The following is a 14492-nucleotide window of genomic DNA, read 5'->3' as shown; positions in this document are numbered from 1 at the left end:
CAAAACATGCTAAAAATGTTGAGTACATTTCAAAATAGTAAAAATAAATGTAAAGCTGCCTGGGATGTAATTAAATATAATTACAGCAAACAGCAAACAAAATATTTGTAATATTGAGCCTGATGTGTTTAATGATTTTTTTCTCGAATCTGTAAAAGAAATTAAAAATAAGGTTGTTAATTCCAGTTTTACATTTGTTGAACTTATGGAAATCAATCTCTAATGATAGCTTAGTACATTTTAAATGGAAAATTGTTACTTCAAATGATGTTTTGGATGCTGTCAGGGGAATGAGCAATTCTGATAGTCAAGACATATATAGTATGTCTAACAATTTGTTAAAAAGTATTATTGGTAGTGTGGCTGAACCTCTGGCAGTGTCTATTAATCATCTGCTTCATGACGGTATTTTCCCTGAGCAACTCAAGATTTCACGAGTATGTCCAATTTTTAAAAGGGGTCCTAAGGACCAACCTCAAAGCTACCGCCCAATTTCTGTAATTCCTGTATTGGGTAAGCTAATTGGAATCATTGGTTTGTAAGCAAATTACTACTTTCTGGGAAAGTAATAACCTTCTGGAACCTTCACAATTTGGGTTTAGAAAGGATAAATCAACTTTTAATGCTCTAGATCAATTAGTTAGACAAATTCACTCAGCTTTCGAGAGCAAGGGCTTTGCTCGGGCTACTTTTTGTGACTTGAGCAGGGCCTTTGATTGTGTTGATAGTAAAATTCTTATATCTAAACTAAAACATTACGGATTTTCTGGGCCTAATCTAAATTTTTTTGAATCATATATTAACAATCGCAAGCAACTGGTCTTTAATAATGGTAAGTGGTCTAAAGAAGCCCTCGTGGAGTGGGGAGTTCCACAGGGCTCCGTCCTAGGTCCCCCACTCTTTTTAATCTATATAAATGATTTACCATTATCTCTTAACTCGAAAACCATATTATATGCAGATGATACTACACTTTTTAATGTCAGTCAAAGTGTACATGATCTGGAGCTGTTGGCAAATGATACATTAAAAAATGCATCAAACTGGTTTCATGCTAATGGGTTTTTTGCTAAATAAAGACAAAACAACAAAAATGTTGTTTACTCTTAGGCATTATTGCTGGGTCATTGGACGAAAGCTATTCAGACTCAGTTAAATTCTTGGGTATCAACCTTGATAGAAATTTGACATGGGCAACACATATTGATTATCTAAATAAAAGACTCTCACGAGTCATTTATCTTCTGAGTAGACTGAATGATATTGTACCACTAAATTCTATAAGAGCCGCCATACTTTGCCTTTTTCCAATCTGTTTTTAGATATGGATTAGTCCTATATGGTAATCTGCACCAGAATTTCCGAAATACTAGTATTACAAAAAAAGGCAATTAGGGCTCTAAAAAAGTGTGATACCAGAGAGCATTGCAAACCCCATTTCATAAATTTTCGTTTTCAGACGGTTTCTAAATTTTGTATATATATGACTCGGTGGTTTACATCCATATAAAAATCCAAATTTGTTAAATTTTTAAACATAAAATTCATGACCACAACACGCGTAATCGAAACAATGCTGAAATTGGACATTTTCGATTAAGCAAAACCTCACAGTCATGTTGTAGTATCTTTGAAAATTTATAACTTTCTGGAGAAAAAATATTGCTCATATCCCTTTGATATCTTTAAGAATAAGTTATATTCCTGGTTGTTGGAGAATCCGTTTTACAGTCTAGATGAATTCTTCAACACCAAAAGTATTGATTTTTAATGTGTTTTGTTACTGTTACTGACAATTTGTACTGTCATTTTTGTGATTTTTTATTTATTTTATTTAATTTACTTGTAAGACTTTATTGACTATTGTATTGACTTGGTTAACAATAAGCAATATACTATGACTTTGTCAATGATGTAATACATTTTTCATGACAAATAAAATTATTATTATTATTATTATTATTATTATTATGGCACCACAACTGAAGGGTAAATAATTGACATAAACCTGATCTACAACAGCACCACGCAGTAGGAGTGGTAGGATGTGTCTTTTAACGAAGTCTGTTTTTCGATTGTTAAGGCACGATGGAGCGCTCGCTTGAACAGTGGTATCTTTTTTTATTCAAATTTTCATACCTTATAAATGGTGTTCAAAATGATTTCCTTGATGATTTATGCACAATCTAGTGTGTTTAACAAAACCAATGTAGCTTTTCTGATAGCATCTCGGCCGTTCTTAAGTAGTTCACAACATCAATCAAAGGGATTTAAATCGGGGACCTAGGAGGCCAATAATTGGTCCACCTCGACCGATCCATCTGCCTGGAAAATGTATCTGCAGTGCTCTCTAACATTTTGTAAATTTTGTGCAGGTGCGCCTTTATGTTGGAATATCATTTGATGTCTTCTTTCAAGTTGTACATTTTCAAGTAGAACTGGTAGTTGATTCTCCAAAAAGTATTTATATACAAGACGAGTAAGGCGGTTTTCAAAAACAAATGAGCCAATTAACTGGTCCCCAATTATACCACAGCATACATTTATCGAAAATCGAAAGTCCGACTGTACAACTGCGTTTCGATTTTCAGCTGACTGACTATTTTTCTAATTTATTTAGAATTCCGTATCTTGTAAACATCGATTTGTCCGTGAATAAAAGACAACTTACATTATTTAGATTTTCTAACACCTATCGACAAAATTGTAATTTTAATGCACTGTAACCTGGATGAAGATTTTGAACTCTTTGTTGTTTTATTTCAATGTTCTCCAGACTGTACTACGAGATACGTTTAATCTATTAGAAAGTCGGTGAGTGCTAAGTTGAGGACTGCGCTGTATCATGTCAATGATATTATCTTGACTGCATACAGGCAGTATTACAGGACGTTCTCTCGAACAATTAACGGTTGGAAAAGATCCATTTGTTCATAAGTTATTAAAAACCGATGCAAATGTTACGTGAGTAGGTGTTCTTCTGTTCGGAAATCGTCTTTCATATTCACGTTTAGCTGCACAACTATTTCCATTGTCAAAACCAAAGACAAAAACAATATCTGCATACTCTTGATTTGAAAATGTAAATGGCATCTTATTGTTAATAAACACGAATAAAGTACAGATAATACAATAATACACATTCACTGCACAAACCAAACATGATAGGCGAGTTACTGCAACAGCTAAATTGTTGGACATCTGTACAATAATAACTTGGATTCAGGTATTGTTGCAGCAGTGTTGCAGACTCTCGATTTTCAATAAACTAAAAGCATTTCAATTGACACCGTATTTTAAAAATCTTGTTTTGCAATGTACAATGTTTTATACTGTAAAATGTTTTGTAACTGTTTACTTAACTTAAAAAAAAAAAAATCATTCAATGTTTTGTTTTTACAAAGAACGTTAATTTAATAAACAGATATTGCATTTTCTGTTTTATTTTTCGTATGTGTTGATTTAATTGAATATTATTTTTTTTTTAAGTTTGTGTTTATTTATTATTAGCCTATTTTACATTATTTTCTTGAAAATTAAATTCTCTAAAAGATTTGGTTAAAAAGTTTTAGTTTTTATTACCCATTTAATGATGTTAATTTACTTCAAATCTAATCAAAGCATGTTTTTCAAGAACGAATTTTGTATATTTTGTCTGATATTTCAGAAATGGGTGGTCTTACAGGTCTGGGACATATTTTATTAAATTTTCCAGTTCATTTAACATGAAATCCAATAAATTTAACAACTATCTTTAAACTATAAATACATCAGGTTTGCTTTATTTCCGTACTTTCCTAGAAAATCGGCTGAAATCTTTTGCTAGCCATAGCTGGCTAAGAAAGCGTATCTGGACATACGTCTATATGAACTTTTTTCATTATTTTGATGAGAGGAAACCGCCTGAAAAGTTTGACGGGTTACTTGTGAGACACCCTGTATATACAACGTATTTGATTCAGTAAAATACCCACATTTTAGCTTATGAAAGTCTGTAGTGCTACTTACAAAGGTAAACTGTGCAAGTTTTAGTGCTTTTAAATAAAGTAGAATACTTGAAACATAGTTAGGCCTACATTAATTACTTGGGTTCTGTTTCACTTTAAAACTGAATATTATATTAGTATGATGATAAATAAACCTAAAAATAAATGCTACTATAACAATTGATTATTGAACTGTACATAAAATTTAAAATGAACAAAAAAAGTACTGTCTGGACCTATTTACACAATATACACATCATTTTCCATTCATGCTTAGGCCTACTCTTTGTAGTATGATACTTGTCATAACAGGTTAAGATGGAGTCCAGGTTTGGTTGGGCCTAACCCTATCTGGTGCTGAAGGCTGTTGTTCAGCCTTGTAGTCATCTTAATCACGATCACTTACTACACTTTCGTCCTAAAAAATTAGCAAAATCAGGATTAATACGATCATCTTTACTATCAAAATCAAACAGTACATCCTCAATGTCTTCATTGTGTAAAACATTTGAATCACTGCCGCCTCGGCTCGTAACATCATTTCAGTTGAAAATTAAAACTCATTTTACATGTTTATTAGCTGACAGCTAAATAATAATAATAAATCTGTATCTATTCCTAAACAAACGTCAAGTCGTTGATCAGCTGAAAATAAACACTACGCAGGTTTTAACTACACATCATAATAATGCAGAAAGTGAAACCATAGAGGAAGATAACTTGTGACTATTTAAAACCCTTTCACAAGATCTACTGAGACGTCACATCGATCAAATATGAGTCCGAATTACTTTTTTTGTTAGATTATCATATTGCAGCAGATGTCGGACTGAGTTCACCTATGGATCCCAAAAGGTGCTAGACATCACTATCAATCGTGACCAGCAGCCTATGACAACTAGCATCAATTTACAAGAGTACATCATAATGCTGGACATTACAACCAATAACAGGGCACTGGCATTTGATTACAATTAACATCAATCATTAGAATACGCCATTAATTCTGGACATTATTACCAATCATAGGATAGCCCATGGCAAGTAACAACATTGCTGAACAGCACTACCAATCATAGGGTGCCAGCAAACTATGACAATTAGTACTAATTGCTGGAATACATCATTAATGTTGACATCACAACTAATAACAGGGCTATTACACCCTGACGAAGCAAGTACTTTTGCTAATGAGAGGCATGAGCAGTCTTGGAATCCAATGTAATATTAAAACAATTGAGTGGTAATAAAATGGACATTTTAACTAAATATGATTTTCAATGCTATCCAGCTTATGTAAAGGTATCCAGTCCTAGAAAGGTTCTTCAGTTTGTTTTCCAAAGCAGAGAATTGATTTACTCTAAAGATTGCATTGTCTAAAAAAAAGTATTTAGAAAAAATGTAGACAAGAACATAACTTTTTCCACAACGAATAAGGTAAATAATCTACTTGGAAATAAAAAAGATGCAATTTTAGATGAAATTAAAAGTGAAATTCACAAAATGAACTGTGAAGATTGTGACAAGATTTACATAGGTAAAATAAAAAAAACCATTAAAAAAGGATTGAAGAACATGAAAGGTATTATAAATACGGACAACTAAAAAATCAGCTATTACCAAATGTGCATTAAAAACGAATCACACCTTTAAAAATTATATATTATTAAAACCAGTCTATAAACAAGGAGATTATAAAATATTAAAGACAAAAAACACAAAGATAAAATATTAAACAATGATTTTACTCCGATTCAAAATTTACCTTTCCATTTAAATATAACTATATTCCTTTTTAACCTAAACTTTTATACATATATTAAAATTTATTATATTTTTAATTATACAACTCTTTTATTAAGCTTTATTCAGCTGATAATTGTTTTTACATTGTAAACATATTTATACTGTTTCAAATTATTTGATTGACACCTGACGATGGCATCTTGGATGTCAAAAGGCCTTGTGTACAAAATTAAAAAACTATTGGAGAATTGTGTGTTCTTATAAAGTTAGTTTGTTTTCCACTAAGAAGAACTCCATCTTCAATGAAAGGTCTATTGTAGTAAAGGCAAAGTTTGGGCATTTAATGAGAAATAGGCCGAGCTCTGTATATAATAGGACCAATCACTTAAAGTGAGGATCTTTTTTTAAAGAAACCTTAAAGTAGTGTGCAGAAGATTGACCTCTGTGGAACTAAGAAGATGATGGTTAAGAGGTAGAAGTATTTCTCACCAACTGGCACTGGTCGTGGTTGGTGTGTATCCAGCTGATCCTCAGAAGGATTGTTTCCGGGAAGTTCAGATGGACTGTTATCTGAGGGGCACAGCGGTTTAGTTGAGTCTTTTCCCTCGGGCTCCATTTCCTAAAATAATAGCCATCATAGAGTAACAAATCTAACTTTTCTATTCTCTACAGACATCCAAAGCTTACACTAGTTATGATTATTTAGTAATCCAAACAGGGTTTAGTCCCATTAAATTTGGAACAGTGATATTAAATTTTATCTACATCCACAATTTATATCAAGTTTAAAGCATTATAAATTAACATAATAGCTGCTAGGCTAAAACAGATTAGAACATTTAAAATAAAGCGATTATCTAGTGTTGAGAATGGTTATTAAAAATAGGTTGTTTACAATATCTTATGACATATTTTTGGATTTATTTAAAATAAAATTAACAACATTTTTACACGACCCGTTTTCACTTTAGTTTTTCTGTAGTTAAAAACTTTTTTGTCTTCATCAAGCCATAGTGTGAAAGTAAACCAAATCAACCATGGGTATAAGCTGAAACACAATTATCCATGATACAAGTTACCTACCTATCTAAAAGCAGAACAACCTCTCAAGAATTCTAACTTCTACTGACCTGAGTTTATAACAGTATAGATGAATTCCTTAACAATTTATCTAAGAACAAACAAAGAACAATATTGGTGTGTGCAATTGTAGAATAGTAACTTTTTCATATTGATAAATCATACAACAATGCAATCAAACAGCAACACAGTTCAGCAATGCTTTCCAATTGTAAACTTATTTCACAAATTAATTAAATAACAAAAATTTTAAAAATGAAACCAGTCTCTTCTGCAATTTTTTTACTCGAAAATTAACCCTCTATCTGTTAGACCACTAGTGAATAGTAGCTAAAAATAATTCTCCAATATTGAATGACTAGTCACTAGTCGATTTGCAGTCATCTATTTAAAATCAAACTTTTGCTATCCAAAAAAAATTTAAGCACGACAAATATTATACCAAATTAATCGGGATGTTTCACAAATAAATTTTATGTAAAGTTTATTAAATAGTAATGTGTAATAAGTATGAATCGAAATGGTAACGTCGCAATACAAATGTTGGTTTACCGTGTTTGGTAGCGAACTTGGTTCGAAACATATTGCAATGAAGTTCTCTATATAATTTATATTTGCAATAAGGAATAAAATATAATGAACATATATATAGTCCATACTGTCAGAAACTTTCAGCTAGTTAATGTCTAAAATTGAATTCCAAAATATCCCTAGAGAATCTTTGAATCTCATGTATAATTTTGGTCCTTCTTTAATAACAATAGACAAATTAAATATTAAACAGGAATACTCACAGTGTCCAGAAAATTTTCATCTTCATCGTCTGTATCTGGTGGGAGGGGTGAGGCAGAGTAGCTGCTGGTAGGACTTGTCTCTAAGCTACCGCTGATGACACTTTTGGTATTAGGTGGCGCTGGAGGCCTTCTCAGTCTTGGATTTTGAGTATCGTCAAAGGAGGAAGTCCTAGTGGGTGATGTGTCACGTGATGCTAAAACATTAATCAATTAGTAGTTATTGACTTTTTATACAAAACAGGCGTGTTTTAGGTAATAATATGTTATCTGTTAGGGAGAACTTAATATTGTTAAATGTTAACAAAAAAGAGGTTTATTACAGAAAATCAAGCACCAAAATATGCTTAAGAATGGTCTGAATCAAACGGTTTGATAATGAATGACCAGGAGTCGAAAATAAAATTTATAAAGATACTAAACAAGAAAAACAATTAGGTATCTACACTGATATGTAACTGAGTTGGAACAGCAATTGTTAAAAATAATTTCTTGTTCAGCTGTGCATAAAATATTATGGAAAGCAACATTACATGTTTGACACCTCAAATTTCAATGTATTTTTTTAGTTCTACATAATTAATCAATTAATTAAAATTTTGTTTGGATGAGAGTACCTAGTATTACAGTACGTATAAAAATAAATCCTCTAAGAATTGTAGAAACTAAAAAATGTGCCAGATAAATAGCACTAACAAATGCCTTACAATATATTGAAAACATTTCATTAAAAACCAAACTATATACGATTGTTTTCTTTTGTTGGCAAACTAACAACTGAATGAAAATTGTCTTTAATAAAAGGTTTATCAGGAAGTATTTATGTCTTATTATCCCCACAACTTTTGTTGAATGAAAGAGGTCTTTGCCTAGTCCACAAACATTGGCTGGGTAGGGGGTACGGACAAACTGAAACTTATCTGGTATATTCCCCTACAACTTAAACAACTACCACATTGGTTTATATTTGCTTTGATTATTTTGTTCTGGATAGTCATAATGTATTGCATCATACAACGATCACTCTTTACAATTAAACATATCTGAAAACAAACCCAAAACATAGCCCAAACGAGGTTCCTGATCAAAAGTTTATCAATGTTAACATAATAAACATACAAGGAGTTTTTTAACCTCTGATCTCACGCCAAGACTCCCAGACATATGGTGAGCACAGTAGTTGATTGCGCATCTTCCCCGCTACAACATTTGTGACTGTCAAATTCAACTAGTTAATTTGAGTTGAGCTGCAGTCACATAAACATGGCCGTCTCTATTGATTCTCCTACCAAATGTAAATTGAGGAGTGTTATTCGTTTCCTGCAAGCAGAAGAGAATAATGCAACAGAAATCCATTGGAGAATGAGCCTTGTTAACAGAGAAAACAATATGAATGAAGGTATTGTGCGTGAATCGCCTCAATAGTTTTTAAGGTGGCCGAATGTCAAATTCATGGATCAATTTGAGAAATGTCGAACCTGAAGCGATTCAGTGATCTTTGTGGATGTCAGTTAACACCTTTGGCTTTCTACACCACTCATAATGTTATCTCCGTAAACACAGCACATTCATCAATTGATTTGTGCTACACTAGTCCTTTCTGCTTGCAGGAAACTCCTTATTCACATTTGGCGGGAGAATAACTAGAGACGGCCATGTTTATGCGACTGCAGCCCAGCACAAATGGACTAGTTGAACTTGACAGTGACAAATGTAGCAAGGAAGATGCACAATTGACTACTGTGCACACCCTGTACCTGCCAAGTGCCTGGCTGCCCTGGTGTAAGATCAGGCAGTTTGGAAACAAAAAACAAAAGGCCCTTGCATTTACTGTGACTATCCTGAACATAATGAGAAAAGTATTATTTTTTAGATTTTATGCTGAAAACGATATGCTAAGTTACGTTTTAATTAAGTTAAACCTATTAGAATTTGACCAGTATGAGCTTTTTCTGTAGTATGTGCTAGACCATTTCATTATGCAATTTAAGATTAGTACTGGCATTTAATTTTCTTCTGTATAGAAGTAATGAATGGAATTGCATGAACTAAGAAGTTAATAGTGGAAGAAACTGACCACGGAACAATAGGCATTTCCCTATTGCTATTACTTTTATTAATGATTGCAGATAAATAATAAGTATTTTACTCATAGGATTAAACAAATATTTTTGACAGTGCCAATATTTTTGTTAAAAATAATGATGTTAGTTGATAGTCAGCACAAAGATAATAGCTTTGTCATAATTTACTATTGACTGCCACAGGAGTTAGTATTGGAGGCCGTGTTATTGTTGTACAGGTATCTATGAAAATGTTTTTGTAACTATTGTGAACTTATCTGAAGATACAAGAAAAAACTACAGGGAATATTGAATGTCTTTCCAATGTTATGTTAACTGTAAGTGTCAATAATCTTTTTCATGTAACAAATCCAATATATGAATTCACACCAGGATCTGTTGCATTGACACTTGTCCTGTTGCTAAAGTTTTTTTGTAATAAACACCTCAAAACAACGAAGGGATCACTTTTATTGCTTGGTGGAAAGATAAATATAAATAACATAAAAGATGTATACCCAAAGATAAAGGCAGCATCTTGATCAGGAAGATAAGTAATTTTGTTTTATTTACAAATAGTACCGTTAGGGATAAATATTAGTTTATCAGGCTGAAACAAGAATGAGATTAGAAAAATGTCAGATGTGTTCTGTAACTAGCTGAACTTTTATCAGTTTAGATGTTGATCAGTTGGTTTTATGGTTGTTCTGTTTGGTTTTGATTGTAATGGCAGGTTTTAGCCGGGTTCTGTCTGATACAGAAGTCAGAAGAACGGCCACTTTGATAGAAGGGGGTCCTAACGCGATGTGGGTTGACGCCTAGGTTTGAGTGAGTGGTTTTAAGATTGTGGAAACAGTACCACGAGCAAGGCACTGTTTGCAGAAGATCAGGACAAGGTTGCTCGAGGACCATCATCCACATAGAAGACTGATTTTTACAAGTTAATGCACTTTGTAGTCGATTTTCAACAGATAGAAAACTTTAAAAGCAGCTGGAACATGTACGAGGGGGTACCCAAAAAAAACCGGAATTATTTTATAAAAATTATATATTATCAAATTTTTTACAATACGACCTTATCTCCTTCAAAATAATCTCCATTACAACTAATACACTTGTCCCAACGGTATTTCCATTGATAAACATTTTTTGTAGTCATCTTTAGAAATGGCTGCAAGCTCGAGCTTTGTTTTTTTCTTAACCTCTTCAACGCTGTCAAATCGTTGACCTTTCAAGCCTCTTTTCATGTGTGGAAATAAAAAAAAATTCGCATGGAGCGAGGTCAGGCGAGTAAGGTGCGTGGGGCAGCGGAACCATGCCGTTTTTGGCTAAAAACTGCCTAACTGAGATGGCTGTGTGTGCCGGTGCGTTGTCGTGGTGGAAGAACCAGTCTCCAGTCTGCCACAAATCAGGTCTTTTCTGGCGAACTTTTCGCTGAACCGAGCTCCAAGTTAACCCACTACTCTCTGATAGTTCCTCAATTGTCTGTCGATGGTCGGTGAGCACAAGTTCACGAATTTTCTCAACATTTTCGTCCGTTCGAGAGGTTGATGGACGTCCAGAACGAGGTTTGTCTTCAATTGACATGTCGCCATATTTAAATCGAGCGAACCACTCGTAGACCTGAGTTTTCCCCATAGCATCATCTTTGTAAGCTGTATTCAACATTAAATTAGTTTCTGCAGCATTTTCACCAAGTAAAAAACAAAATTTCACAGCTGCACGTTGTTCACTTAAACTTGCCATGACAAAAAACGAAACAAGAACAAAACAGGGTTAGCGAAAACAGTCACTACGAACAAACAGAATGCACTAGGACAACGGAACTGGGGTCACTGAGCTCGCAATGGGTTGCGCGACACACGCCTAGCGGCAGGAATGTGTACTACACGCTGCCGGCTGCCAGCAATACAATTCCGGTTTTTTTTGGGTACCCCCTCGTATATTAGACCACATTGTGAGAAATCGACTCTGAGAAGCTGAAATAAGAACTAGGAGACTGGTCAAAGGGCTGTAATCGACCACACATCATAAGAGAGCAAGACTGCAGTTCGCAAGAGACTGAAATGCAGTTCATAGGCGTTGGCAGTTGAGACTATGGCGTACTCACAAATGAGTCCAAATTTACTATTGTTGATATTGACGGTTGTGTTAGCGTATGAGAAGAAGAAATGAGTAGTTTTTTCACTGTTGCCTAACTCCTAGGTTTCTGTTTGGTGGGAGCTCAATATTGGTGTTGGGGCGGAATAACGATTGATGATCGAACAGACACCTTTTAGTGATCCGAAATGCTAGATTAACAGCTGAACGTTATGTGGATGAGGTGTTGGATGTTCATATTCAACCGAGAACAGAGTGAGCAGTTCAGAATTTTGTATATATGCAAGATGGAGCCCGACCACATGCAGCGAAGGTAGTTTGATAGTATTTGGACATACATAACATATCAGTATTGTAGAGGCCTGCTTGCTGCAGTTCAACTGAACACGTCTGAGATTAACTAGGGAGAAGCATCCGGGGCCAGCCAAACCAACCCAGGATCTTGGATAAGCTGGGAACGGCATTACAAGAAAAATGGGTGAGGGTTACCTCAAGACAAATTCAGATGACTCATTTGAACCACGCCAGAGCGTATTCAAGCAGTTATCTCAGCCAGAGGAGGTAACACAAGGTACTGAGTGTGCAATTTCACGGAATAGATTATCATTAACTACATTTGAAATTTAATAAAAAGTGCTATTTTTACTTAAATTTTTCTGTTTTGGGCGTTTATTAACTGCCTAAATCTAAATAAGAATTTCAAAATTGACTAAAAAGTGATCCTTTAATTGTTTTGAGCTGTTTACTATCAATTTTCAATGAAAAGTACTCTTTTTTTTGTACTAATAGAAAAAGGTGTTCTATAACATAACATACTGAAATTTTACCCACTTAGATGCAGTAAAACGTTTGTAGTTAATAAAATAAAACAAAATGAAGAACTGTTATTTTTATATTCACATTTTACAATTACACAATAAAAAAGTTTGCAATACTTTGCCCATCCCCTTTTAAGCCTTATTTTACCCGTCCTCATGGGCCACTGGTCTGTGCCAGGATCTTATCAAACAGAATAAGGGGGAGAGTCGATACAGTACAAGGTCAATGGTACTAGTAAAAAGTGCAACAGTCACAATCAGGATTTGTACCTGCGCTATATGTAACTCAGACCCAAAGTCCGATGTCTTAGACTGTTCGGCCATCAGCACTATGATTGGTTGTAGTGTCAAATTGTTATATTTCAGTAATAAACCAACACCAACATTAAAAAGTAAAATTCATGCAAACAGAATAATTATAATAACAGAAACCAGTGATTTTATACAAATTATCTTGACAGCGATCACAAGTCATAGTGCCCAGTGACACGTGAACATGTCGATGAATTTTTAATTTTTAAAAACTTTATTCATAATGTAATCACAACATTTTTGTTTTGTTTCCTGATTGTTTCATGCACAACATATCATATTATGGATTGGAAACAACCAACTGTTAAACTGTTCCCTTAACTGTTTAAGTTAAAGGAAGAAGCACCTCTCATCTCTACACTCCTCACCACTACTGTTGTTTCATATTAAAATATGATATATGACAAATAAAAATTGATTTGTTATTGCAAAAAAATAGATATTGTGTAGTAGAAAATACAACATATAATTGATTTTTACAATATTATGATAAATATATCAGCATTTACCCTGTTACCCGCCTTGCATTCCTTTTTGGTCAAAGAAGTTTGTATAGAATAATTTGAAAAGAAAATACCTTTTGTGTATTTACAAGACTATTAATGTTCATTATTAAATTGATTAGGCTATACAACAATAATGCTTAAAAGTAGAATGTTTATGCAAAATTTGAAAACAAATTTTATTTATATTGCGTAAAATATTTTGAACATTTAATTTGTTATTTTATTTAACACAATAGAACATATTTTCTAAAAAAATTATATATGGTAATGTGCAATTAAAGCAGACATTATAAGTGTAGTGGTTTAAAATGTAAGGTTGTAAAGTGTTAAAAACGGGGTGACCATATTGAACATATACAACAAATCCTTAGTTAATAATAGGAAGTTTATTATTATATCTTAATAAATTATTACCCAAGGGTGATCCGCTAAGAGGAGAGTTTGGCCGTGATCTTATTTGTTGAATGATGGGGCCCATCAGCATCTCCAAGTCTTCGACAGGGACGTTCTCATAAAAGTCGTCCAAAGAGTTGAGGAAATTTGCTACATTATCGGTGTAAGACATTGTCTCCACAATCTGCAATATTCCGTATTGTATTATAACACAAACAAGTTTTGCAACTATGTATGTAATTGAATTACATACATAGACCACAAAATATATATATATATATATATATATATATATATATATATATATGGTGTGTGTTTATATGGATAGCATTTTGAAGCAACAAAAAAGGGCCATTAGAAGAATTATGCTTAAGCTGAAACGTGATGATTCGGCCAGAGAACATTTAAAGAAATTAAAAATTTTTAGTTTTTGGTTAATATATATTTGAAACAATTCTTATTGCCAAAAAACAAGAACTAGAGGCAAAATCAATACCATTATCCCACTCTTATAATTTTAAGAGGAGAAGTGAGATAGTTCAGCCTCACAGGTTAAAATTTTTCGAGAAAAAGCCCTCATATGCAGGTAACACATTTTAAAAATATGTTCCTGAAAATATTAAAAAAGAGAATGATTGGTCAAAATTTAAGAAAATGCTCAAAGAATATATAATACATTTAGCAGTTTATTCATTAG

At 33.2% G+C, this 14492-nt stretch overlaps 1 protein-coding gene across 1 annotated transcript in view; it reads right to left on the bottom strand.

The window, feature by feature from the left end:
- The window catches only part of LOC124368773 (acyl-CoA-binding domain-containing protein 4), a 55178-nt gene that overhangs the window by 18771 nt on the left and 21915 nt on the right, over positions 1 to 14492 (bottom strand). The window contains exons 3-5 of the mRNA XM_046826126.1: positions 13817 to 13979; positions 7607 to 7800; positions 6222 to 6351 (exon numbers count right to left, since the gene is read on the bottom strand). Coding sequence (XP_046682082.1) covers positions 6222 to 6351; positions 7607 to 7800; positions 13817 to 13979 — 487 coding nt within the window. The remainder of the gene's footprint in view (positions 1 to 6221; positions 6352 to 7606; positions 7801 to 13816; positions 13980 to 14492) is intronic.

This window comes from Homalodisca vitripennis, chromosome X (genome assembly GCF_021130785.1).
Source record: "Homalodisca vitripennis isolate AUS2020 chromosome X, UT_GWSS_2.1, whole genome shotgun sequence".
NCBI classification, from domain to species: domain Eukaryota; kingdom Metazoa; phylum Arthropoda; class Insecta; order Hemiptera; family Cicadellidae; genus Homalodisca; species Homalodisca vitripennis.
This window is presented reverse-complemented; position numbering and strand designations above follow the sequence as displayed.